Source organism: Haemaphysalis longicornis, unplaced genomic scaffold (assembly GCF_048455015.1).
Source record: "Haemaphysalis longicornis isolate Haplotype H1 unplaced genomic scaffold, Haemaphysalis longicornis Haplotype H1 scaffold_2, whole genome shotgun sequence".
Classification (NCBI taxonomy): domain Eukaryota; kingdom Metazoa; phylum Arthropoda; class Arachnida; order Ixodida; family Ixodidae; genus Haemaphysalis; species Haemaphysalis longicornis.
The window spans coordinates 241,935,584-241,963,522 of NW_027526295.1; the positions used below are offsets into that span (position 1 = coordinate 241,935,584).

Below are 27,939 nucleotides of genomic sequence, written 5' to 3' on the forward strand. Positions count from 1 at the left end.
GAAAATGTGCTGTTTTAGTATTTCCGGTTTCCATCCCCATATCATTATGCCTATTGTGCCGACAGCAATATTCCATCCCTCAAGTTACAGAAATTAAATATCTCGGTATAATCTATGATGACAAGCTTACATGGCGTTCTCTTACTAAACATGTTGCTGCTAAAGGAGAAAGAGTTGCAGGCGTGCTCCGCAGGCTATGTAACTACAAATTTTGGGTTGCGTAGAGACACACTAGCCCCGGATACATGGACTCGACGAGAAAGGGTCGAGTCGACGTGCGGGTTCAGCTACCTAGACCCCTCCCGCGTTTATATGAACCCCGTTCAAAGAATCTAGGTGGGGGGAGCGGAGGGGTCCCGGAAAAAGAGTTACCGAATTTTCACGATTCTAATGCGCACCCTCTTTTGCTAAAAGATAGCCTAAATATTTGTGTGCGCGTTATAATCAGGCTCAAAACAGAATTAGGCTTTAAAGCGGCCAGCAAAATTGTCATGCGGCGATCACGAAGTCCCCCCAAAATCCAACTCAATCCAATAAAAACAATCCCTCAACCCCACGTGAACGAATTTTGGCGCACTAATTCCTCAATGGCATGCTGCGTACCTTGGTCAGCTGTTGCACATTTTTTTTGTGCTTCTGAAATTAGCCCCTAGAATTATGAAGATCAAAACACTTGAAATCGCAAACAGCTTCAATGCTCCCCGGTATAACTTTATTTACAGCAGGAGCTCGATGAGCAATCTTCTGAAGCGCAATCATTTTTGGCTTCCAAAGCTGCATACGCCAAATAAAATCTCCCTCTTCCAGATACGTGGTGTCATGTCTTATTCATCGGCGCAGTACCGTCAGTGTCAAATTATTATTTTTTTTTTCGAATTTTCTTTCGCGAACTTACCCGCGCGTTACGATGGTGGGTGCGTTAGAACCGCGCAAATACGGTATTCTGCTCCCCGCGGCCCGTCGACTTATACATGGGGGTGTCGAGTTCAAAAAACCTGTTTATTTGGCTTAGCGACTATGCTTCGGATTACCAAAATATGTCGCTAACCCTATTTTACACCTTGAGACACGATTTCCTCCACTGAAGTATATATTTAAATTATTGATCGACCGTATTAACCTTTATAAAATTGTTTGACTCCCCACTGCATGACGCACAGTTCATTTTCCGTCTGAGGCCTGATCTTTTTCAAGGCATTCAGTGGCCGCGGTTCCAGAGACCCCAGATGGATCTTGTACAGTCATGGCTTCAGCCACTTCACGCAGACCTTTTTCGGCTACCTTCTCCTTGTGTTAGTGTGTCATCTGTGGAAATAAACTTTGATAATATCTTCCCTCCGAATGCAAAGATGTTGCCGGCCCGAATCCTCGATGAATTGCTGCAGGATCATTTGTCAACCCTTCATACCCATAATATCGCCATAGCTACCGATGCCTTGTAAAGTGATGAGAAGGCTGTAGTCGGGATATTCTCCCAGTCCCTCGATTGGTCCTTTTCAATTAGGTTACCTGATTACACACCTATTTTCCAGGAGGAATTATTGGCAATGATTTTGGCTCTTCAAAAACTTCAGCATAGATTTTCACATGTTGTTATTCTTTCCGACTCCCTCTCTGTGTGTTCCGCATTAACCTCCGAAAAAGTTTCTTCAATTATCCGCACATTCCGGTCATTTGTTCCTCATCAGCTTTGTGAGTTTAGGCTAGTGTGGGTTCCAGGACATGCAGGAATCTGACAAGTGGCTGATAAATTAGCCAGTATGTCTCTTGGTGGCCCTGTGGTCATGCAATGTCCAAATGATAGCTTTCTATTGGGGGCGAGATTTAGACGTTCACAACTACTCCAGACTTATCGTCAAGACGCCCTTCTCTCTTCTAGAGATTATAGCTACCTTCGTCATGCATGGAAGCCGATGTTTTGTGAATCAAGCTTGCTATGCGAGGTAGCAATCACTAAACTACCATTAAATTTTTATCTTTATAAATCTGCTCTGGCTTCATCTCCGCAATGCCCTTTCTGCGATGAACTGGAAAATATAGAACATTTCCTGTTTAATTGCCGAAGCTTTTCCCCAATGCGACGCAAGCATCTGGAGTCAACCTTTAGGCACCTCCACCTTCCGCTATCTACTTCCGAGGTTCTGGTACTAGGCGCTTCCGCCCTAGGAATCTTGCCACAGGGATGTTGTGTCCGCCCTTCACTCTTATGTTGCGGCGACAGGCCAGTTTTCCTGTTAGCCAGCTAAGCGTTCACATTTAATATTTCTTCCTGACTCTACTTTCATATTATACATATTTAAAAAAATGTTCTGTATTTCCTTTTCTAAATTTTGAGATCTAAAATAAATTATGTCAGATCCTGATTACGTACGAAGCTTCTTGGCCAATCCACCGCGTGGATATGTGCCATGGTCTGAGGCAACCAACCAACCAACCACCCGACATTTTCGCCTCCACCACCACCATTTTTCTGAAACAAACGAATAGAAAATGGGAGAGGACCTGGCGCAAGTTCGGGTATAATAATAGGAGCGCACCTGCAGTGAGCGCCAAGAATAGTAACCCGTGATCCTTCACAGGCCTAGCCGGCGCTTAAGATTTCCTGATAATACCCTGGTAAGACGACAAGACAGTAACGCGCAAGTCTCCCACGCACTCATGGGGAGAGGAATAAAAATATTTCGTCGCATCACTAAACTTCTGTATGCTCCGTGTTACTGTGCGTCACGGCCTCTAACAAGGTAAGTTTTAATTCGAATCATTTTGAATAAATTACCAAATGTTTTGTGGTAGTTTTCTAATTGCTGTCGACGTAGGCACATTTAAGCGTGACAGGATACAACCGCGCTATGTGATGCTCCTGAATATTGGAAATAGTTTACAGCAGCGGATCCAAGGAGGCGGATCCAGCAGCGGATCCAAGGAGAGATAACACGCACTGTAGGGTTGTGGGGCCAGTGGGGAGGGGGGGGGGGTTTAGGGGGGTGCAGGAGCTTCCACCCCCTTTCCTCATCCTCCACTAGAGGTGTGGTGAGTGTATCATCCACTGCATTAACCACAAACATTCCCGAATGTTGCGTAGGTAACACACCTGGCGTCCATATATGTGGCGAACTTCTTTAGAAAGTCGAGGATGGCGCGAAAAAAAAAACCCAGCATTTGCCGCCTTTATGTAAATATGCTAGACGTAACAGAGTTCTGCATTCTCAAAGCAGAAATCCGATAAAAATATATCTGCAGTAATCATGCCTTAGTTGTGTTCGCCCAGCAGAGTAGTGTCAAAGAGCAGTGAAGGTAATCAGAGCAACAAAACGAAAATACGATTACGAGCACCGTACACTGACGCGCGTCCCTTCAACGAGACGACAATGGCCTCTGAGTGCTCGGTGTACGGAGCTTGTCGCCAGCAATGGGCTGGCTGCGGAAAAACCAGTTTCATGGCTCCTACAACAACCGCAAAACACCACCTCCGGGCGTCGCCGCGTTTATCGCTCCTGTATGCGTATGTAACCACGCACACACGACGCGTATCATACACAACCGGTCTCCCACTTTTTTTTTTTTTTTTTGCCGCGTGCAACGCAGACAACCATCTTCAAAAACTCGACCTTTCGGCAATGGCGTTGGGTGCGCGCTCTTTAGCATCGCAAACAATGCGGCACGCAGGGTGTTCGATGATGTGCGCTGACAGCTTGTGAAGTGCTCCAAGACGAGCAGAGGACTTGAAGCTGAGCACGGGCCAAAAATTTGGGCCTGAGCCCAGCCTGGGCCCGGTACTTATCGCAATATGCCCGGCCCGGCCAGAAAAAAGGGCGAACGGGCCGGCCTAGGCCGGCCCGAGGCCTTAACCATAGCTATATAGGGCCCGGCCCGGCCCCGCTGCGTCTTCACAAACCAAATACCGCAGGGGCCGCGTCTGATGGGGGCACGCTTGGCAGAAAAAAAACCTACCTAAAGTCGACAAAAAGCATCGCAAGTTACATTGAGTTTCCGTTTTCCCGGAGGGGGCAGGGGCACGGTGAGCACTCTATTATAGGGTAAAATAAATGCCCGCGTAAAATAAAAGGACGCGTGTGTGGAGTGGGCAGTCACCATTTATCTCTGTTTTGTTTTTATGCACCCAGATATGATACCGAATAATGTTTTGAGGAGGAATAAACATGTAATGTATTAAACTGTATGACTTCCTTTATGAGGTCACATCCTGATTGGGTACAAATCTTTTTGGACAATTCCCCGCGTGGGTATGTGTCATGGTCTGAGGCAACTAACCAATCAACCTTTGTGGGAGAGAGAGAGAGAGAGTGTAAACGTTTGTTAATACGACCAATGTCCGGGTCCGCGCTCTAGGAGTTTGAGATCAAACGACCTCCCCCCTGATGGTGAGCGGGTGCTGAAGGAGAGTTGTCCACGAAGAGGTCGTCTTGCCGAGGTGGGCAACCCAGGCCTCTGCTTAGTCCAGGAAGCATTGGTCCTTGGCTGCCCGGCGGGCCCTGTCCACCAGTCGTTGCTTGAGGGCGTGAGCTGGGGTTAGCTGGTCCTCCCACTGCTCCAGTGTTGGGTTTGGTTGGGGGGTTAATGTTGGTGATTGTCGGCACTCCCACACCATATGGTAAAGAATGTTTGGTGTGGGGCGGTGTTAACAAGTCAATCTGTATGCTATTGGGTAGCGGGCATGGAGCAGTGTTCTAGAGAAACCAAGAATAACGCTGTTTTTTTTTTTACGTTAACGATTTCTGGTGGAAGTTCACTGACCTGCAGAAAAGCGCGAATTTTTTTCGTAAAGTTAGCTCTGGCTGTTTCGCAAGAGGTTTTGGGAAGAATGAGTGAGATTGTATCCGCGGTGAGCTTTTGGCTGATGAGCTTTCCGCCTGAGCTTCTGTCCAATTCACCGCACCCTTTACCGTAAAGTGCGAGCACCCCCCTATCCTTCCAGAAAAAAAAATCCCGGTAATTCCACTGCTTATCTCCATTACGTTTGTTATCTTGGAAAATGGGGCCCTATGAACGACAACGTATGCGTATACACGTAAAAATTCTTTGCCATTTTTGCTACTCCATGCAGACATCCGCAGGACCACCACCACTATTCCCTCTAGTATAACTGAATACCCTCATTTTGCAACATTTTGAAACGTATGTCTTCCCTAACCACCAGCTTATCTGATTGTACAATCGTACAGGGTGGTACGACGATAATTGGAACACTTTAAAAAATTTTTCCTGAGCGAACCGCCGCTCTGTTCGCGCTCAAACTTCACACGAAGGCCGCATTTTGTGGTCTATTTTGTTTGACACCGTGAACAACGACGGCACTTACCTGTTTATTCTAAAAATAAATAAAAACGATTTTTGCCTATAGGATTTGTACGAGGGAACCAGCGCAGTCTGGCCTTTGAACGATGACGCCACCTGGAGTATGCAAAGGGAAATGGACGATGAGAATTCATGGTAGGAAGGAGCCAAATGGGGTAACAGACTGAGAAAATGAGAAAGCAGGTTTTCTGGTCATCTGCTACCTCATTTGGCATGGAAGGAGATGAGGTTGTGTAGGCTCGAATAACAACCGGCCCTCGCCCGAGAACAGCAGTGCAGATGCCGCTTAAATTATGCGGTTCGCGCAAAGGAATCGGCAGCTAAACGTCAGAGGCGCGAAGCTCCCTCTCCTCTCCCACCCCTAGATGAAAGGAGAGGGACCCACCCCTGCGAGATCACTGCACCCTCTATCGGTGGGCCTGGAAACCGGTTTCTGCGAAGTCGCCTGCGTGATGCACGACCTACATCAGACTTACGAAAAGGCTCGACCTACAACAGCTCCGCTGTTAATATAGCATATCTACTCCGAGCAAACGTGCAAGCGAAACCGACATAAAAGCTGCTGAGCTTGTTCATGAACAGGGCCGTCCACGCTAGGTGTGAACACGGCGCAGCGTGGCCTCGCTCCGCGGAGCGCCAGCGCACAATCCGCGGCCGCGCATCGAAGCTAAGTGGCGCAGGCGCACAGGGGCTTGGAGGCGGGGCTTCGTGTCGTCTGCTAGCGCGGGAGAGCGCCGTGCCCGCTTTGCTGTGAAGTACGCCTAACTGTAGGCATGCTTGTAGCGTCTAAGCGCGCCGCGACGGCGTTGCGGGAAAGCGCACTTTCCTTACTGCGGCACGTTGTGTAGTTTCTGCGTACGGGAACTCACAGCTTCCGCTTTTCAGTTCCTCGGTGCCGGTTAAATGCAAGTATTATTGAAGGTTGAAATGTATTTCAGAACTGGTTTGGCTCGGGTTATAGGGGTTAGCGCCACAAAACGACTCTTGCTACGAAAACGCTGCAGGGAAGTGCTCCGAATAACCACCCAAGGAACTTTACCATGCACTGATACCACGTAGCAAACGCGCGTTCTTGCATTTCGCCTCTTTTGAAAGCGGCACCTGCTACTGGGATCGGACATGGGTCTCCCGGCTCAGTATAGCCAGAGTCCTTCAAAAGCATTGAAGGCCTCTGTTCAGGGCCGTACCCAGAGGGGGGGTTTGGGGGTTCAAACCCCTCCCGAAATCTTTTCCAAGCAGCACGTAAACAATACTTACTGTTGCTTTCAGCAAAACTACCCCCTTCCCAAAATTCATAACCCCCCCCCCCCCCCCCCCCGAAAAAGATTTCTGGGTACGGCCCTGACTCTGTTATAGTGAACTACCCCAACCACTGCATGAGCCACCGCGGCGGGCCAGGTCAGGTCCTGGCGGGTTTTTCGGGATTTAACCGCACCCTAGAATTAAAGAGGGTAAGGGAGCAAAGGTGGATTTTCTGCGTGTGCGCTCTAAAGCAGATGGCCTTATGCCCGAATATGCCGTCCGGCCGGCTTTTTTAACAACGGAGATGTTACTGGCCGTAAGACCGCCGTTGCAGCAAAAAAAAGAGAAAATTTTGAAGGCTCGTGGGCGCGTGCTTGCGGCGACCTCCGAACGTCCCCGGCACGCGCAGTGGATTTAGCGGTAATAAAAAACTGGCAAAAACCTCGAGAAGCGAGAACATGCCGAGCACACGTGAGCGCATACTTTGCAGAAAACTCCGAGTCCCCGGCTCGCGCAGTGGCTATAGCAAAAAAAAAAAAAAAAGAACCACCAGCGCTGTCGTCAATCCCTACCGCGCATGTAAGAAAACTTCAGCGTTAATGCTAAAGCCCAATGCTAAAATTTAAAAAAAAAACATCCTGCTTGGTAGAAATCACCGCGACCGACACATTCTCTGGAAGCCATTGTGGATAATTGAAGACATGGCTACCCATGTGCCAATGCTTCCCGAGACGACTTACAGATCCTGCAACCACGTCTCAAGCCGATGACGAAGAGTTGGTTGAAGACTACAATGCAGAGGACGACTTTCAATCCACCACTCGCTTCGAGAAAGACGACGACCGGTTTGATGCACATCACGACGATTACTAGCACCGCAGCTATGAAAATAAACAATGATATTAAAGCTTAGCTGCGTCCAGCAAAACTCACCTACAACAGCTTCATTATTGAAGTCTTGCGCGTGAGTGCTAGCTTCCCGAATTTTTTTTTATCGGAGTATTCACACGCTCGGTCTTGCTCGAAGACGCTCCCGGATTGCTCGATGCGACTTCGAATATGCATGATCAACGAGCTCATGGAAATCGACAAGAAATATCGTAAATGTGAAAAGAAATCAGAATATGCCGAGTCCACAATGCAAGTGTTTGTTTAATGTAAGGCATTGCATGCATTGTTAAGCATATTGAAAATGTATTGAACATATTGGTGATTTTTCTGTTTGTGGCGTTTGGCTAGGCCATGTGTGTGGGGATAGTAAAGAGAAGAATGCAGAAGTTGTGGACCTAAAGAACGGAGAAGCTGTTCCATAATTGTGCAGCATGGAACTGGTGACCACAGCTTCATTGCTCACGTAGGCCCATTGCGAGGAAGTACGGGTCTTACCAGAAAGGAGGATGCATACAGGTGGAAACAAAGGAAGGGCCGCTGTTTCTTAATAACTAGCCATGTAGGGAGCGCAACCAATGATGTATGCATTACAATTTAGCACACTAGAGTAGGACCAGTCCAGGACTCGACCGTAGACGATTGTGCTGGGGGCGTGACTTCCTGGCTGGGCGACTGGTTGAACCATCTCGACGATGCGCGATATTCATATGTGTGAAAAAAGTCAATACACACTGGGAAGAAATTTGGCAGATCGGAACCCAGCCGCTGTGACCAAAATTCCACGGAAGCGAAATGCACAGACAATTATGTTCTGCGTAATGCCAGTGAGCATTAAATAAATTCTAGTTGCCGAAATTATACGATGCCGTTCTATGCAGCGTCTCTCATTGAACCAAACCAAGCCAGTCCTGAAATGTTTGCAACAATACTTCCATTTAACCAGCACCGCAGAACTGAAAAGCGGAAGGTGTGAGTTCTCGTACTCAGAAACTACACAACGCGCCGCAGTAAGGAAAGTGCGCTTTCCCGCAACGCCGTCGCGGCGCGCTTAGACGCTTAGAGGTGTGGGACACATACCTACAACGCAAACATGAGATGCAGGCAATAGTCCAGGCAAAGATGGCTGATGCGAACCTTGCACTGATGAAGAACATACGAACGGGTGGTAAGTCGGCAGCCCAGAAATTCTGGCGGTATGTCAGCTCGCTGGACAGAGGCAGTGAAGGGCCGGCTGAACTGGTGGACACTACCACAAGTCAGCCTGTGGCAGACCCGCCACGACACATCACCGACTACTTGACAAGCCTGTATGGGCCACCTATCCATGTACCGCAAGACAGGCAAGAGGAGACAAGGCCCCCAACATCGCCTCCAGGCCAATCAGAAACAACCTGGGAAGTCACACCGGCAGGCATAAAACGTGCACTGGGCCGCATTGGCATGGGTACAGCCACGGGACCAGATGGAATACCTGCTCGCATACTCAAGCTGCTCGGACCGGGCTCGAGAGAACAGCTAGCGGAGCTGTTCACCAACATTCTTCACGGGGAAGATATACCAGAGGAGTGGCGAGATGGCAGGGTCGTGCTCCTTCTGAAGCACGGCGGCAATGCGGCTCATATCTGCGACTATAGGGCACTCACGGTCACCAGTGTTGTGTATCGAGTGTTCATGCAGGTGTTGAAAGCGTGGCTCAGCGGATGGGCGGAGACTGCGGGGTGCCTGACGGAGCTACAAAACGGATTTCGTCCAGGCAGGCGTTTGGAAGATAATCTGTTTGTGCTCACGAGCTGTATAGATATTGCCAGAAAAGAGGGCCGTAGACTCATCTGCTGTTTTCTGGATGTGGAAAAAGCTTACGACCATGTTCCGCACGCAACCCTCTTCGATCGCCTTGGAACTCTGGGATTAGCGCCACTTCTTTTGGACACTATAAGGAGGTTATATGTGGGCAATACAGTCACGACTGTATTTGGGAACGTGCGATCGGAGAGAGTCACGGTCCAGAAGGGCTTGCGACAGGGCTGCCCACTGTCTCCTCTCCTCTATCTGCTGTATGTGTCCGGCCTAGAAAAGTCCCTCCTTCAGGCAAACCTGGGCTTTGGCTTAAGGTACAGCACCAGCGGAGTCGATGATTCCCGCCGCCTGCCGGGTCTCGCATATGCTGACGACCTTGTCCTCATGGGAGAGGACGAACACGATGTACAACGGCTGTTGAACATTTGCTCAGTTGAAATCCAGAGACGTGGTCTCCGCTTCAATCAACGGAAGTCCATGGTTGTCCAACTAGCCGGGGACATGACTGAACAACCGGTCCTGACATTGCAGGGAGAGCAACTGACTGTCGCCACGTCCTACAAATATCTGGGCGTAACGCTGTGTACTGGGGCCAACATGTATGAACTACATAAGGCCAAAGTCCGCCAGACGGCACTCAGGGCGCAGTGCATTCTCCGGCGTCGCTGTCTATGGGGCTGCAACCGGTATGTCATGGTGCGGGACCTGTGGAAGCTGGTCCACGTCCCTGGCCTAACCTTCGCCAATGCGGTGATCTGCTTGTCGGCACGAACCCGCGAGTGGTTGGAGAGGCGTCAGCGAGAGGTTGGTCGCACCGCAGTGGGGTGTCATGGTGCCGTGGCAAACGAGGCCATACAGGGAGACCTTGGATGGTCCAGCTTCGAGGCCCGGGAGGCCTCGAGCAAGCTAAGCTTCCGTGGCCGTTTGCTGTTCATGGCCCGTGAGCGGTGGGCACGGCGCGCCTTCGAGTACCTGTCTGCTACATGCGTCCGCACAAAATGGGTGCAGCGGGTATATCGTATTGAGGCTAAATGCAACATCTTTAGCCGGCCCATCGAAGCGGGCACAGCAGCAGCGTACACCCGGGAAGTGCGTTCCCGAGTCCAAGACGCAGAAGAGGGCGTCTGGCGTGCGGGAATGGAGGGCAAGGAGACACTCGGCACCTACCGGCAACACAAGACCGCGATCGGTGGCGAGAAGCACTATGACAACAGCATTGGAAGCAAACTGCTGTTTGAGGCACGGGCTGGGGCACTACGAACGCAGGTGTACCGCCGGCAGTATGACTCGGCCCCTGAGGTACAGGCGCGCTATGCCGTATGTGTGGAGCCCAAGAAGAAACTTCACAGTATCTACTAAAATACGACCACTTCTAGTACTTGATGTTTCATGACTTGGTATATCGAACACGGGAACCGGCCCACTCGTCGCAGCCAACTCGTCCTAGGAAAACTGGTCATAGGGAAACTGGTCAAAGAGGGCATCTCGTTCTAGGTGATCCCGTACTAGGAAAAGTGGTTGCACTGACCTTCTCGTGCTAGGAAAAGTCGTCTCGCGGTTCCATTTTTGGCTGATGTCGTGGAAATGGGGAGAGGAAGTTAGTGGCTTCTAATCTTATGATTACTCCCAGGTTGACCTCTTCAGAGTTCGGGGGCTCCCCTGCTTTTGTTAGTGTGCAGGCGGTGGTTGAAATCGTTTTTCCATTTTAACACATGTTCCTCTGTCCCCTTCTTATTTCCCTTCTTGTTTAAAAAAAATCACATTTTTTTACTGGGTAAGGGGTTTCTTTTCAGGCTTATTTTTTTTTTTCCTCTCCTTCCAAAAAAATATTCGTCACGCTTTTTCTGTGGAGGGGGGGTAGACTTTTTCTTTCTTTTGCGTCTTCTTTTGAAGCTTTTTGCCTGCTTGAGTATATATCTACAAATAGGGCAAAATGTTGGCCTCTTGTTTGTTTGAAGGTGTTGGTTGAAATTGGCTTTTTGGTTTCAGCACAACTTCCGGTTTCTTTTTTTTTTGCTTTTCTTCTCGTTCTAAAAAATATTCGTCACACTTTTTTGTGTGAGTGTGTGTGTGTGTGTGGGGGGGAGGGGTCAACTTTTAAGTCCAGCCTTGACTTTCAGGTGATATGAAGACTAACAAAATGAAAGTTACCCAGCTTGACAATCATCATTTGTCAGCAGGCATGAAAACAAAAGATCAAAATACTAAAAAGCGAAAACACAGAACGAAATCGCCATCCCAATACAGCGTCGTCACTTAATTACCAAAAAGTAAAAAAAATGTATTAGAAAAAAAAGAACGGGCAAACGAAACCTAATATAAAAGGCTCACGTGATTAGCTGCACAAAAAAGCCGCCCGCATCTTCCCACGGGGGGAACTCGAGTAAATGCGTCGCATCTACTCGAGGCAAGCAAAGCATCACGTCAAGCGAAAGCCAAGCAAAGACGCCCTTGACTGAATTCCGAACGCGCGCTCCGCTGCTTATATACGATGAAGGGACTGCGTAAGCCGGTCCCAGTCGACGACGTTGGCGTACTTGTAAAGCGGCGAGGACCCTAGGTGTTTGAGCCAAGCGCGGATGTTGCTTCGCCGGAGAACGGCACACCGGTTATATGCGCAGCGCGCCCGAAGGAGAGGAAACCGCGGAAGAGAGAGTACTGCACATGCGCCGGCCCCAGCGCGTCTGCCGCGGCTATGACGCAACGTGCCGCGGCTATGACGCAACACAATCCAACACAATCCACTTTAATCCAATCCAATCCAATCCAAATCCAATCCAATCCAATCCAAGCCAAGCCAATCGAATCCAATCTAATGCCCTCGCGAGAGAGTGTTCGAATCCAATCCAATGCCCCTCGCGAGAGAGTGTTCGCTTTCGCCTCGACTCGACGCGCATGCGCAGCGAGCGTGCGGACTACGGACGCCAACGCGGGTGACATCGTGAGTTACTGAAATGCTCTGCATTTAAAAAATAAGATACGCTGTCTGGCTGGCGCATTCCTCGAAGGCGACAAAGGAAACATTAGGGGTTATGAATTGAAGGAGGAGTGTAAGAATGTTTACGCATAAGATGAGAAATATACAAGCTTCTGTACTCTTTCATTTGAACATGATAGACGAAAAACGTAAATTGTGACGAGTTGGCCGAGTGTCCAGTTGTCCTTGGTTACGAGTTTCCCTAGTGCGAGATGGCCTATGACGACTTGCCCTATGTGACGAATTCACCTATGACGAGTTGGCTGCGACGAGTTCACTTTTGACGAGTTCTCCTAGACCCATCGAACACATCGTACTCCAATGCCCGCAACTCCCGCCGCACCCCAGAGAGGGCGCCACCCTGCCAGTGGCGCTTGGGTTTGTCCACCTGAGCGACGATAGCGAAGAGGCCAGCGACGGCACCGCAGAAGGGGAATCGAGTGTCCGGGTGACAAAGCGGCGCCTAACGCAATGGTGGGCTGTCGCGCACAATCGCGTCAAGGCGTCAGACTAACCGCGCATTCGAGCGCTCGGTTACGGTGTGCGTGGCCTGCAGGCATTGTGCAGTGGCATCGTCTGGTGTGACACTCGTGCAGGAGTGCTCAACCGCGACATGCAAAACTGTGAACACCGAAGTGTACTCTCTTGTGTCTTTCCATGTTTTGTATGTCTTTCCCTGTTTTTTTTCTGTATGTTTGTTTTAGTTGGCCAGAGCACTCATAGTGCCGACCCGTTGCAAAGGGTATGACCATTAAATCATCATCATCATCATCATCAGCATGCCTACAGTTAGGCGTGCTTCACAGCAAAGCAAGCACGGCGCTTTCCCGCGCTAGCAGACGACACGAAGCCCCGCCTCCAAGCCCCTGTGCGCCTGCGCCGCTTAGCTTCGATGCGCGGCCGCGGATTGTGCGCTGGCGCTCCGCGGAGCTAGGCCACGCTGCGCCGTGTTCGCGCCTAGCGTGGACGGCCCTGTACGTGCATGCTGGTGGGATGGCGCGAACAAGCAACCAACGACAAAACTGTCGGCAATGCGACCAAACGAGTTGAGCGTAGGTGCAGTTAAGACAAGTGAAAAACGGAGTTTCGGCATACGATGCGCAGATGTGGATATCTTGCGGCATCGCGCGAAGGTTAGGGTCTCAATCTGCCGTGTGACGGAGGGAGTAAAACATTTTGGAAGATAGGTGGTCTCCGTCCCTCAGATACATAAGTTGAGGGGGGGGGGGGGGGCTAAGCAATCTAAAGGGTGATGTGAACTAAAGATTCAGCTGTCACTGGAGTTCCCATCAAAGGTAACAAAGTATCGGTGCAAATTTTTGTACAGTGAGAACTTGGAAGTGTTTTTATATGTGGGTGCTCTAGCTTATATATAGGACTTGGTTCGTGCTCAGCCTGTTTGTCGATCTCCAGGAAGGGTACGTATGCAACTAGAATGTTCTGTTTACGAACAAGAACGCTGATAATGATGTGTGAAAATGCTGATATACAAGTCTATTTTGGTTTGTAATCACCCCTTCCCCCACCATATCCTCTTTTATGAAGTCGGGTTCCCCTTACTATAAATGTGCTTGCAGCGAAATATTCTTTACGGGTGTCATGTGTCAGGGCACCCCCCGAGAGGGGACGCATGAAAACCCCGAAAGATAAAGAAAAGAACAAAGGAACGAGAAATTTGAAGCACCCGCCGCGGTGGCTCAGTGGCTAAGGCGTTGCGCTGCTGAGCACGAGGTCGCGGGTTCGATTCCCGGCCGCGGCGGCCGCTTTTCTGATGGAGGCGAAAAGCAAAAACGCCCGTGTGTACGAGATTTCGGCGCACGTTAAAGATCCCCAGGTGGTCAAAATTAATCCGGAGCCCTCCACTACGGCGCGCCTCATCGCCTGCGTTGCGTCGGCGCGTTAAACCCTACAATCAATCAATCAATCAGAAATTTGAAGTGCGCGCCAGGAGCGCGCCAATCAGCAAGCGCCAGCGCCGACGCACTGAGGAATCATGGGCAAAGGTGGCAGCGCATAGGCGTGCGCACAGGGGGGGCAGGGGGGGCGGCCGCCCCCCCTAATCATCTGAAGGGGGCGCCAAATTTGCCCCATGCCTTGCCGATGTAACACATGAAAGTAAAATTTCTGCTCAGAAATATTTTGTGTGTGTTGCAATTCCATCACATTGAAATAAAAATTTTATAACCATCCCTCTTTGCACTGCGTTCACACCGCAAGGCCTTCAGTGAGAAGAGGTCGGGAGTTGCTCTGGGGGGGGGGCGCAGCGGTAAGACTTTGCCCCCCCCAAATTGAGAACTCTGCGCACGCCTATGCCCGGCACCATGCTGCAAGTAAGTACATATGCCTTTTCTTTCTTCGACCGACCACCTGACCCGATCACGCCTAGCGCCGAGAGCCGGTGGGTATTACATCTCATATGTAACACAAATTATAACCCATCTACAAACAGCTCCTGCTTGTGCTTGACGACTGTTGAAGCGGACAGGGAGCATTCCGCAAATCTTTAAATCATGTTAGTTAATTTCGAACCGGTTTTATCCATTATACACTTTTCTTTAAAAGTACGCGTTAGCTTGAGGCGTCGGAAAACGAGTGTCCAGTTGTTTTAGTACCGTGACTACAGGAGACGCCGACAGTCTGAGCCTCTGAGGTGCTTCTCCCCTAAAAATATGCACGCGCAAAAAAAATCAGCGTCGATGGGTGTGGATTAGTAGGTGGCTTTGGGGGGGAGGGGTGATCGCTCAACCATCCCTCCCCCCTTGGATCTGCCACTGTATTCAGCACTAAGGAAACCTCGGGCATATTTGAGTTAAATGTAAGTGCATAACCGAGGTAACAGCAATGCCTACTAGCATTCGTTTAATAAGGAATACACATTGCGTAGTTAATTAAAAAAGTGTCTCAAAAACGGTGTCGAAAACAGACGAGATGTAACAGATAAGATTTTTGTTTGTGCCGTTCCAAGCACATTAAAAAACAAAACATACAGAAAAAGATGCATGCTGCCCCTCCAGATGGCGTGCAAGATGTGGGACTGCGTGAAGATTGAATTGAGTAGGGCATACCTCTACTGCATTCATCATGGGAGGCTGAAAGCGAGTGGAGGGCCGAGCGTCAGAGGTGGGAGGGGAAGAGAGGAGAAGTTACGTGGCAGGGTCACCAGAAGATTGTCGCATTTTGCTAACACTTACAGCGAAGCAGGCAGACATGCGGCCAATTTGCTGCTCCTTCCTGCAAGCGCAACACTAAAATCTAAGAAAACAACATAATGTAGTATGTCCCACATGCGTTTCACTTGCGATGTGCCCAGTAATGCTAGAATGTCAGCTATTACTTTACAGATCATCAATGTAATGAACTAACTTGCGCGCAGACGTGCGGCTTTTCCACGCTGCTTTCTGAGGTCCTCTGTACCGATGTTTTCACAGGGAGCTGAACAACCTGAGACATCGTGACGATTTCCGCACGGATGTTTTTGTGAAGTTGCTCGGGTAAGCTAGTTGAGTGGCACGGTTCGCTTTTGTATTGTATGCATAGCAAAGCAGGGACGCCTTGCGATGGTAGCGCTTTTGAGTGCACCAGCAGCAGCGTGTTGCAGGGCCAAGTGCATCCGGGACACGTACCCGGGCGTGCTCGTCGAGAACCAAAAGGCGGTGCGCGGCACCCGCCCTCTCGGTGAGTGTCGGCGGAGGCCTCGACATTGTGGTACTCATTCAACCGCGCAACTTTTGCAGGATTTGTGATGTGCGACAGCGAGCCCTTCCTGCTGGTCGAATACGCGGTTGGAGGAGTGCGTCTCTCCGACGTGATGGTGAGCGCAGTCTCCGCGTTTCACCTGGAGAAAAATTAGCTGGCGCCCTTTCCCCCCAGATTGAAAGCGTCGATCAAGTTCATAGCATCGTGGCACAAGTTATCCTGGCTGTGGCCATAGCCGAGGAAGCGATGCAATTCGAGCACCGCGACCTACAGATGGACAACGTTTTGGTGAAGATGACTTCCAACGAGACGGCAGTGTTCATCTACAACAAGAAAAGAATCGTTCTACACACCCGCGGTGTCGTGGCCTGCGTCATCGACTTCAACCTCTCACGAGCGACAATCGGTGAGTGTTGACAAGGGAACTCGGTAGAACGGTGGGGATCGGGGCATGGGCGGGCTCCCGAGGTGCGCAACTCCTCCGAGCGGATGGCTCTTCTCGTAATATTGTCTTAGAAGAATTTGACTTATACAACAAACTTGTATTTTGTCTGCATGGACGCTTTAAAGGGGCCATGCAGGGACCAAAGTTGTGCTTTGTCTGCATGGCCCCTTTAAACACACTGCGGCAAAGCCATCTTTAGAGCGAACGCTCATTTTAAAGCAAGCAAGCAGTGTCCATTGGTGCAAATGTTAGTGTAACCTACATTCTCCTGTCCGTTCTTTCATAAACGAGATGTCCTGTCCGCCCCGTGACCACACAGGATTCCACAAGAGTAATACGAAGACCACAAAACAATGCCACTCTTTCACTACCGGCTTGAAAGAAAAAAAAAACATTTACGGACTAGAAACGACCTCCCACCGACGCTGTGGAACAGGATCCCTCACAGCACAGTTCAAGTAATCTTATCATGCAAGAATTTTGTTAAGGGGGGACACTGGTCTTGAGGACCGAAAATTTGCCAAAAAATCAATTTTCTGTATTAATTTTATTTGCAGTCTACAGGTCCCACAGAATGTACCTGCAAAATATCATAGCTGTATCAGAAGTATTCACAAAGCTGTCGCCCTTTGAAGTCGCCTACATGACCATTTTTGCCTATGTTTGCAAACTTCATGCCCTGTTTTCTCAGAACCAATTTTTTTCCCACATGGTCAGCTGTTGGGTACAATATCTTGGGATGTACTGGTTCGTTTACATCATTTTTACTGCATTCGAAAGCTTATGAACTGAACAGTGCAATAAAACCACAAAAGTACAGAATTTCTTTTTGCTGGCACAACATTTTATGCAGTTAGTTTTACAAAAACATTGTAATTGATGACCTGACGTTTACGAATTTTACAGCGTTTGCAGAAACCATGCTAAAATTACTGCAGTGGTATAGTTGCATTCCCTGGTCCTTCTAGAGCACAAAGGAATAAAAGCTATTTGGGTATTTCATAGGTACATAATGAAAAAATTGCCCGAAACGGAGTGACATAACATGTTCCACAACTGTAAACTTACACCCCATAGACGAAAACTGACTGCATATTTGTGCTCAGGATGTTGAAATACACTCAATCTGTAAATCTCAAGCACATAGGTTAAAAAATAAAAAAAAATGTCCTCAAGACCAGTGTCCCCCCTTAATGCAATTTTGTTAATGCCCAAGTTATCGCATATCGTAAGGAATTGATTTTGCATTTTCAGCAGTCGCTCATTCAGATGTATGTAAAACATCGAAAACAAAATGCAGGAGTAGCAAAATAACTGTACAAACGTAAAACTAGCTAGCTCGAAGTCCTAGCTGCCATCCAGAAAAAAAAATTAGAGTTTATTTATTTATTCATTTATTTATTCAAGATACCCTCATGGCCCCAGGGGCATTACTGAGGGGATTGGTACATGAGCAGTACAACACAAAAAAAGGACAAACGTAAGACAACTTGGCAATGCGTATACAAGGCAAAGGAAAAAAGATAGTAATACAACCAAAAACCTGTAAGCGTGTTCATATCGTAATGAAACACGTACATGACAATCACAAAGTGTAAATGCTACCGTAGGCGTGCGCACAGGGGGGGCAAGGGGGGCGGCCGCCCCCCCTAATCATCTGAAGGGGGGCGCCAAATTTGCCCCATACCTTGCCGATGTTAAAACATGAAAGTAAAAATTCCTGCTCAGGTTTTGTGTGTTGCAATTCCATCGCATTGAAATAAAAATTTTATAACCATCCCTCTTTGCACTGCATTCGGACCGCTAGGCCTTCAGTGGGAAGAGCTCGGGAGTTGCTGTAAGGGGAGGAAGGGGGGGGGGCGCAGCGGTAAGACTTTGCCCCCCCTAAACGATAACTCTGCGCACGCCTATGTGGCAGCGCACGGGTCGGCCAATCAGGGAAGGTCGCGCATGGGACAAGTGGCGAGATGACCATATAAGGGCAGGGAAGAAGCCAATGGGAGTGCGCCACGAGAGAGCCCAGAGGGTATAAAAGCGGGGCGCACAAAGAGAAGGGGGAGGCAAGGAACCGAAGAAACCAGGAGGCGGCCGGAGCACGTGCGCTTCAACGAAAGAGCCAGGGGGCGCGGCCAGGCCATCGACCACGCCATCCGAGCCTGGGCGGGAGCGGGCCGACTTCGTATCGGCACCGTCATCCTAGGTGCACCACGAACCTGTGTCTTCGTGGCCCCAGCGGCATCGGTCGGGCACCAGCGGCCAACGTCCACGCTCCATCGACGTTCGCCTCGACGGCCCCGAAAGGCTACGTCGGGCCGAGCCTACCTGGAACCTCCAGCGGCAGCGGCTACCAGGGGGTAGCCAGCGTGGAAGCACGCCGCCGAAGGGATGACCGCGCGCGTCGAACGCCGGCATCAAGGACCTCCAGCGAGAGCGGCTACCAGGGTGTAGCCACAGAGAAAAAAAGCCGCCCGCATCTTCCCACAGGGGGAACTCGAGTAAATGCGTCGCATCTACTCGAGTCAAGCAAAGCGTCACGTCAAGCGAAAGCCAAGCAAAGACGCCCTTGACTGAATTCCGAACGCGCGCTCCGCCGCTTATATGTATACGTTGAGGGGACTGCGTAAGCCGGTCCCAGTCGACGACGTCGGCGTACTTGTAAAGCGGCGTGGACTCTAGGTGTTTGAGCCAAGAGCGGATGTTGCTTCGCCGGAGAACGGCACACCGGTTATATGCGCAGCGCGCCCGAAGGAGAGGAAACCGCGGAAGAGAGAGTACTGCACATGCGCCAGCCCCAGCACGTCTGCCGCGGCTATGACGCAACGTGCCGCGGCTATGACGCAACACAATCCAACACAATCCACTTTAATCCAATCCAATCCAAGTCAAGCCAATCCAATCCAATCCATGCCAATCCAATCGAATCCAATCCAATGCCCCTCGCGAGAGAGTGTTCGAATCCAATCCAATGCCCCTCGCGTGAGTGTTCGCTATCGCCTCGACTCGACGCGCATGCGCAGTGAGCGTGCGGACTACGGACGCCAACGCGGGTGACATCGTGAGTTACTGAAATGCTCTGCATTTAAAACTCCCACCTCCCCTCGCGGGAACACCGCGTTTTATAGCGCGCATAACGTTGAGGGGACTGTGTAAGCCGGTCCCAGTCGATGACGACGTTGGCGTACTTGTAAAGCGGCGTGGGCTTTAAGTGTTTGAGCCAAGCGTGGATGTTGCTTCGCCGGAGAACGGCACACCGGTTATATGCGCAGCGCGCCCGAAGGAGAGGAAACCGCGGAAGAGAGAGTACTGCACATGCGCCGGTTCGATTCAGAAGGGGTGCACGTCAACGTTGCAGAGAAAGTTCTGTGGTGCCGGTGCAGTGCAGCAGCGTGGTTCCGCGGTGCCGTGCATCACAGCTGCACCGTCAGCAGCGCCGAGCGAGGTGCAGGCATAGTCGTCTGCTAATCATCCTCGCCTGTAGTCCTCTACAACTAGATGTTTACGGCCATCTGGGTTGCGTCGTACGCATCAGCGGCGACGCTAAGTTCGTCCAGCGTATCTTCGAGCTAGACGGACATTTTCACGCGGTCGCCGCAACTGCCGGTAGCCGCCTGCCAACCCGCAACGCCCCAACGCTCACGGCACCGAATCGCTGCACCTCCTCCGTAGCAGGTGCAGCGGTTCTCTGCACCGCGGCGGCACCGCTGCTGCACCATGAGCAATCGAGCGACACGGTGCACGGCACCATTCCTGCAGCCGCGAATCGAGCGCTTTGGTGCAGCGCACCTTGCAACGGTGCAGGCGTTGCAGGGAATCGCGTCTGAATCGAATGGAGCTCGCAGCTCCTTCGGGCGCGCTGCGCACATAACCGGTGTCATAGCCGCGGCAGACGCTCTGGGGCCGGCGCATGTGCAGTACTCTCTCTTCCGCGGTTTCCTCTCCTTCGGGCGCGCTGCGCACATAACCGGTGTGCCGTTCTCCGGCGAAGCAACATCCACGCTTGGCTCAAACACCTAGGTGTAGCCACAGAGAAAAGAAGTGAGGACGCGCGGAGCCCACGCCGTCCAAGGAGTGACCGCGCGCATCGAACGCCGGCACCGACGAAGCGAGACGAAGGCTACCACCGAGTCGCGGCCACGCAAAGGTGCGACACGTCAGCGCCGACGACCGGGGTAGGCCAGTCCAATAGGGACGCAATCATATGACACAACTAGGAAGTTGTGGTTTAGTGAGATCACCTAGAGGGTGATAGAATGAGTTGATTCGGACGAATTGCATAGAACTTTATTGTAGAGCCTTTTGGGTTGAGAGTTGACTGGTATGTTAACGTTTGTTAGTGGAGGTGTGAGTGTTTATCGTTTGTGTGTAGTTGAACTATTGAGTGCTTGTGCCTGATGGTTTTTTTTGTGTGTGCATTAAATGTATGTTGTTAAACACATCAACGGCTTCCCTGTGTTTATTGCTCCAAGCTGGTAAAGACCACCCCACCATCCGTTCACGTGACAACGGGAATATTGATAAATAGGACGGTGAATGTTGCACCGTGGCGGGTAGCCCTCCGCAGACACCCGTCGCTCAAAGCAAGAATTGTAAAGGTAATGTAGATTCTGCTGTTTAGCTGGAGTTACGAAAACTCGGAGGGAGGATGTAAGTGTTATTTTTATTTCTTGTACGAACAGCAACGCCGACGAATCGCGTTACAATGCTGTAATAGAACTTTGTTGGGATTTATATGCAGCCCCTCATCGTGTTCGGTTTACGAACAACCTCGAAAAGTTTCTGTGTTGAAATTTTGTGAACAGAATTTCGTTTTCGTTCACATTCGGTCTCATCACTATGTCGACTAAGTTAGCTTCACCTTATTAGGACGTTGCATACAGCAAAGCATGTTTTACAGGGTGATTTTTAAACAGCATGGTTGGCGGTGCTAAGTTATGGTAGCCTGGTTCCTTCGTTTACTTAACTGGCGCCAGCTACATCCCCTCAAGCTCAACGGGCACTGCTTCATTTCTCCAACTCACCTCATCAGACACTGCCTCGGTTGTTTTTTCATTGCCCCACCTAATTCGACCTCCCTCGAAGAATACGCCATTGTCATTGCAATAGAGCACGCTACTCTCACCATCCCAGTATACATTTCCGACTCTCAATCAGACCTTCGTAATTTCGCTCACCATGAGACCCACCCACCCACCACTGAATTCATCACTTCGATTCTTGCTTCAAATCCTCTGCCACGTTGCACACTGGTTTGGGATCCTGGCCACGCTGGAATATGCGGAAACGCCCGGGCAAACGCGCTAACCCGAGTACCTTTCCCGGGTCCGCCGATGTCCTGGCCAACCCTGTACCACCCGCCGACGGTTCGTACTCAGCACCGCGCTTCCCGCCGTTACCAATTACACGCCCTATGCCTATCCCGCACCCTGTACCCCCCCCCCCCCCCCCTTTCCAGTTACCGTCTAACTCGTGAGGCTGCGTGCCTCATTCGTCAGGCTCAAACCTCTTCACTCGATCCCCTCCCACCACATCCTCCAACGCATCGGCGCCCTGGCCATCCTTCCTGTCCCACCTGTTCTTCCTACTCATCCATGCCTATTCTTATTGGGAGTGCACCCAACCATCTGTTGCCCTATCTCTTGCCTCAATCACTTCCTGGGAGCTCTGGCTGTCTCCCCCGCCAACAGTGAACATCCAGACTGCCCAGGAAGCTCTCTATGAACATGTACACCGGATACGCACGGACATTCTGCAGTACTATGTGGACCCGGTGAATTGAACACTCTAATTAGGACCTGTACCTGGTTCCTGCGGAAAATAAAGTTTGTTCTCTCTCTCTCCCATTCACGGTTGTATAATAATTTGTATCAATGATTTCCCGGCACGTGCGGAGAATTTCTAAGGCGAAAGCTCTTTAGATCTCTATATTTTATGGAACGCGTGAGGTACAGAAAATCGTTGTGAGGTACACACAAAATTTCACAGAAAATTCGGAGCGCGAGGCGTGAGCTTGAGATCGCGCGCCGGGAAAGGGCCACGCAGCGCGCGCCGAAGGAGAAACGCTGCCGCCGCGCTTGCAATTTATGAGCCACCTTGAGCGTCGAAGGTACTGACGGGGCCGAACAGCAGGCTCCTCGCGATGGCGAACGGTCGAGCGGAACGAGTTTCGGGTGGTGATGGGCGCGGCCGAAAAGGTCAACAGAAGGTTCAACCAGGCTTTCGCCTTCTCATTAATACAATGTTGAAAGCATACCCCGTAACTTTTATGCATATTGAGAGTTCTTTGGAGTAAAATTTAGTTGCTAGCCAGCGCCGTGTCCAGCTGCTTTTCTTGTCCTCCGTATTCGTCCAAGTTCGAGCATGCTTATCACCCTGACATGTGCCAACTTGCACAGATTAGAGCTTTTCGGAGCGAAAGTTCAACACGGGACGGTGCACCCGAATTTCGCGTGAGAGTTCGCGAAAGTTAGCTCCTCCGAATTCGTCCTCGTCTGGCCAGAGAGCTCATCACCATTGCCACCGTCTTCAAATTTCGCGCGCTATTTCATTCCCGCCAATTTGGTCCCCTAGCTGTTGACTGAACAGGGCCACAAATTCGCATCACGTTGGCATTATTGGCCAATTGTGGAGGGTATTATTTAAGCGAACATGAGGAACAACCATAAAGGGGCGCGTTCCGTAACAGCATCTGTGTGAGAAAACCAGCTCGTAAAATTTAAAATGCGCTTGGTGCGCGTGCGTCAATGTTAAAACGCGCTGGATGTTGTACTCATTGTTATGAACGTTTGTCGGCAGCAGATTAAAAAAAAAAAAAAAGCAGTGGGAGTCTGCGCTGACCAGCTCGGCGCCGGAGCGTCAACTCGCGCTGGTGCAACGAGCCACGGATGCAGCGCAGGCCCGCGGCCTCCTGGACGAAGGAGGCTGACCACACCCCTTTCCCTACCCCTTGAGCTCAGTAAAGAACGTTTTTCACCACCACCAGGCGCAAATTAATTGTGCCCAATTTTTGCAAAACGAGATCAACATTTGTTCAGAGACACACGTGTGAGCTCGCACTTGCCCGGACGAGACACAAACATGCACCGTTCCCCATGCAGCTCGCCCACGCCTAAATTTAGGCCTAATTACCTTACCGCAATTACCTGGGCCGACAATCTTACCATAACAACAGCTATAGCTTTGTGGACATAAATGTTTTCTAAGCTTCAGGCGCTCTTCAAAGGTTGGTGATTAAACAATCTGTAAAGTGATAACGTGTAATGCGTAAGTCTGACGGTGATAATTCGATCCCTCGATCGCTTTTTAATAGTACGTCGTAAATATGTCAGCAGAACGTAACAATAATCGTTGAGCCACGGATCGTCCCCTTAGGATCGTAAAACATCTACGGCGGGCGATGGGTTGAAACAGGGGGAAGCGGAATAGAAGAGAAGAGGGGGGGGGGAGGCGCAGGGCGCTTCAATAGCACCCCCCCCCTCCCGCCCCCCTTTCCGCTGCTCCACTCTGCGCAGTGCATGATATGCGTCACATTATGTCTGAGATGCCTGATAAAACAGTTTACAAAAATACATCAATATAGAGTCTTCACGCGGGCTCTAACCTTGGGTCAAGTGACACAAGGAGACTGGTGTGAACGGCGTTGCTAAGGGCGCATGCGCGAAATACCCGGAGGTGGCGATCGAGAGGTGCCTCCTCTTAGAAAGGGGAGGGGGAATCGAGTGTTGCAATCGGCTTCCACGCACGCGCTCTTTCAGCGCACGACCGCTGGAGCCGCCGCAACCGGCGAGGCCGCTTTTCTCTTGAGCAGCTTCCGTGCTCCGTGGTTCATCCCAATTTCGTGCTTTTTTTCTTTCTGCGGCTCTAGGCTGGGCGAGACTAGGCGCTTAGGGCAACGTTTGTAAACACAGTGTCTTGGGGGTGCGCCAGCGCGGCGCGCCCGTGCGAACTGAGTGCGATTTCCCCATTCTCTTGTCACGAGGCGAAAGAGATGTATATCGCTTTTCGTTTAAGTGTTGCCAATCCACGTGGGAACATAGGCAGCTTAGTGCTACGTCGATGGCTCCGTGCTCATTAAATCGTGGTGCAGTCATTTTTTATTTTTTGTCTTTCATGTACTTCGATAACTTCTTTTGGCTGGAAAGAGCTCTGCAAGGCCGGAATGAACTTGGAGAACAACCTGTTGAAGCTGTCATTGTAGCCGCCCACTTTGTAAACGCTCGATGTAGAGCGTTATCAGGCTCTACAGATAATTAAAAGGCGTTATCAGGTTGGGAACATTCGAATGTTGCCCACGTAATATTCGAATCGACTGCATGGTCTCCCGGCCATGAGGAGTCGTCACCGGAGAATCAGGCAGCTCAGCTGCTGCACAGGAGGTTCCGCTGGTTCCCCCTCGTCGGCCTCTGAGGCGTCTTCACCTCAAGCGGTTCAATGCATTATTATATCAAGAAGAAGAAAACTAGCGTCAAAAATCAAACTCTCATACGATATGGTACACCCCTATGTCGACGTGCACCTAAATGCCCACACTGTCTCCATGCCACGAAAGCCGATCTCCGCACCTCATCTAGTTCTGTCCCAAACAGGGGTTTATCCAGCATTTAGATTATGGCGGGTGTAAAACCTCCTAGGGGTTGTTGGGGGGGATGTTGGGCGGGGGGGGCAGGGTGCTCGTGGTGGTGGAATCCTTTTGGGGGTGTAGAGATTCTTCTTGGGGGTGTTGAAAGGGTGTGTATAAATCCCTGGTTTCAAATTCACCCGGCATTGCACTTTCGCACCCCCTACAAATGACCCCTCGATTCCCATAAGCCCTCACACTGTCGATACCCCTACCCTCACACTCACAGGGTGTCGAACCGGAATTTTTTTCGGGTTCGGTTCGGGTTCGGGTACAAGCTTTCCGGATTTGGTTCCGGGCTCGGTTCCGGGTTCGGTTCCAAATTGCACCATTCCCTTCCGGTTCGAACTGGCTCGGAGAAAAAAGCAGGAGATTTTGTCTTGTTTCACCTTTCAAGTGCTGCGTTTTCGTTTCTTCGTTTCTCTGTGAGGTCGGTATAACAACAAATTCATAATGTAGGCTTCTTTTTGTAAATGTTGACTTGCCCAACTTGACTGTACAATCACTGCAAAATGTTCTCCATGGGAGGCCAACGATTACAACACTAACGGATGCAAAATAAATGATTTTGCGTGTGAGCGTGAAAGCATTACTCTTTGTGGCAGCAAGTTTATATTTATTAATTTATTTTAGTTCAGGTTGAGGGGAAGGGGGTGGGGGGTGGCCTCAGCCCAAATGATCGAAGCGACCTTGAGGAAAACAACAAGCATTGTGCTCTACTCCCAGCGCCGACCCGGGACGGGCCTCACCTCGTCTCCAAGTAATGCACCCTTGGGCAGCCTCTTTAGCGGGCAGGCAACATTTCTGGACAGCACAGAGCCTGCCCGTCCGCCATCTTTTTTGGTTCCATCAAATGTCACCCACCGCACGCACGCACGTACCCACACGCGCGCGCACACGCACACATGCACGCACGTGCGTATTTCCGCTCAGTGAGGCAAGTAATGCTTTCTTATTGAAACGAAAATTGGTTGGTCTGCTACGCTTTTCATGTACCTATAGTTTCAATGGCATCTTTTCTTTAACGCGGTAGCATATATAGCAGTGCTAGAAATCGAAAACTGTACGGCGTCGGCGTCAACCTCCACCTGCCAAACGTGGTAGGTAGCGTTAGAGGGATTTCATTCTTCCCGCCTTCAATCTGCTAACAGACGGGCTAGAAGGAGAGAGAGAGAGATAAAACATTTTAATGAGCTCAAATGTGAGAGTGGAACCCTAGTCCGGGAATCCATGCGTTCCCCTCGCCGTCTTGGCCCGTGTCACCAGGAGAGTCTGGTCCTCCGGTTGACAGCTGGTCAACAGTGTCTCCCAAAGCTCAGGAAAGGAACAGGTGGAGAGGGGTGGTAGGGCTGGGTTGTGAGCGCATTACACAATTATATGCTGGAGGGTACCTAGCTGTGGACAAAACTTGCATAGCGCGGAGTACTGTGTGGGAAACAATAAATTCATTCGAACCGAGTGAACGTACGTGCCTGCTTGTAATTGTCGGAATGTTATTTCCTGAGTTTTGCTGAGGGACGGGTGAGGGCACGGGAATTTTTGTCTGGTGGTCCGGTAAAATTGGGTAATTTCCTGATAGGTGAGAAGTGGCGTCGGAGCTGCGGTGACCTCTGGGGCTCGGTGGGCCAGTTCGCGAGCCTGTTGGTGGGCGAAGTTGTTGCCCGTTACAGAGGCATGCAGGTGTCCAAACGATCGCCACTCGGTGAGATGGACGGTATCGCTGAAGTAACCGCAGGGTCGTTGGTGCAACCCTCCCTGAAAGGAAACTGCGGCAGGCTGCTTGAGAGTCAGTGATGATGACTCTGCTGGAACATTGGATGAGGGCTAAGGCAATGGCGAGTTCTTCGGCGTCTCGTGGGGATGTCGTACGGATGGATGCGCATGAAGTTAAATGGCTTCTGGCTGTTGTCACTGCAACCATGGTTTGGTTGTCAGCGTAGCTCACCGCATCGGTGTAGGATACGTCAGAGCGATTGCCATATAAGCGTTCGTGGGCTTGGCTGCGGGCGGTCCTGAGCTCGGGATGGAGGTCGGGGTTCATATTCTTTGGTAGGGGTCGTACAGAGATATGTTTACGCCACTCGTGGTTTGGTTGTCAGCGTAGCTCGCCGCATCGGTGTAGGACACGTCAGAGCAATTGCCATATAAGCGTTCGTGGGCTTGGCTGCGGGCGGTCCTGCGCTCGGGATGGAGGTCGGGGTTCATATTCTTTGGTAGGGGTCGTACAGAGATATGTTTACGCCACTCGTCTGACAAAGGGGCCAGGTGGGTTTGTTCTGCACAGGGCCAGTTGATGCATTGCAGAACAAAGCGGCCTGCTGGAGTGTGTGTCAGACGGAGGCGCTGGCTTGCGAGGTGGCCTTCAATGAGTTCCTCAATAGTGTTGTGAAGACCCATTTCAAGAAGCTTGGTTGTCGATGTACTCATAGGGAGCCCGAGTGCTTATTTAAATGCCTTCCGAATGATCCTGTTCAGTGCTTCAATGTCGGATTTGGTTAGGGCCATGTATGGAGCGACATAGGTGAGGCGAGAAATGACGAAAGCTTGAATTAGTCTCATTGTGTCCTTTTCTTTCATTCCTCGATGCCGGTTAGTGACCCGCCTAATCATATGCACGACTTGAGCTGACATATTACGCAGTTTTGACAAGGCAAAGTTGTTTCGGGTATTGGCTTGGATGGTAAGGCCTAATATCTTGAGTGAGTGGCTAGGTTTGATCGAATGGCCGTCAAGAGATATTTCGATGGGCTCGACGTGGTGTCGTGGGGGGTGTTTCCGGATGATGACAAGTTCTGATTTTTGCGGTGAACAATGTAAGCCACACGCCTGGGCGTAATTATTGACTTCTTCGGCTGCACGCTGCAATGTGTCCTGCAGCCCACCGAGAGAGTATGTGTCAGTCCAGAGGGTGATGTCGCCTGCATACAGTGCGTGGTGAAGATTCGGAATCTGCTCTAGTTG

The 27,939-nt window shown here is 50.5% G+C and overlaps 1 protein-coding gene and 1 long non-coding RNA gene across 2 annotated transcripts; both read left to right on the forward strand.

The window, feature by feature from the left end:
• The first annotated feature begins 15,720 nt into the window (after window positions 1-15,720).
• LOC144168578 (serine/threonine-protein kinase haspin homolog) lies at window positions 15,721-16,336 on the forward strand. The gene is made up of 3 exons (XM_077697532.1): window positions 15,721-15,898; window positions 15,958-16,034; window positions 16,094-16,336. Exons 1-3 carry the CDS (start codon window positions 15,781-15,783, stop codon window positions 16,334-16,336), a joined length of 438 nt encoding a protein of 145 aa, XP_077553658.1. The 5' UTR covers window positions 15,721-15,780.
• Window positions 16,337-18,447: 2,111 nt separating this feature from the next.
• Window positions 18,448-20,799, forward strand: LOC144167715 (uncharacterized). Its single transcript, XR_013322096.1, has 2 exons — window positions 18,448-18,806; window positions 20,379-20,799. It is a non-coding gene; the product is annotated as an uncharacterized LOC144167715 (long non-coding RNA).
• Window positions 20,800-27,939: the final 7,140 nt, after the last annotated feature.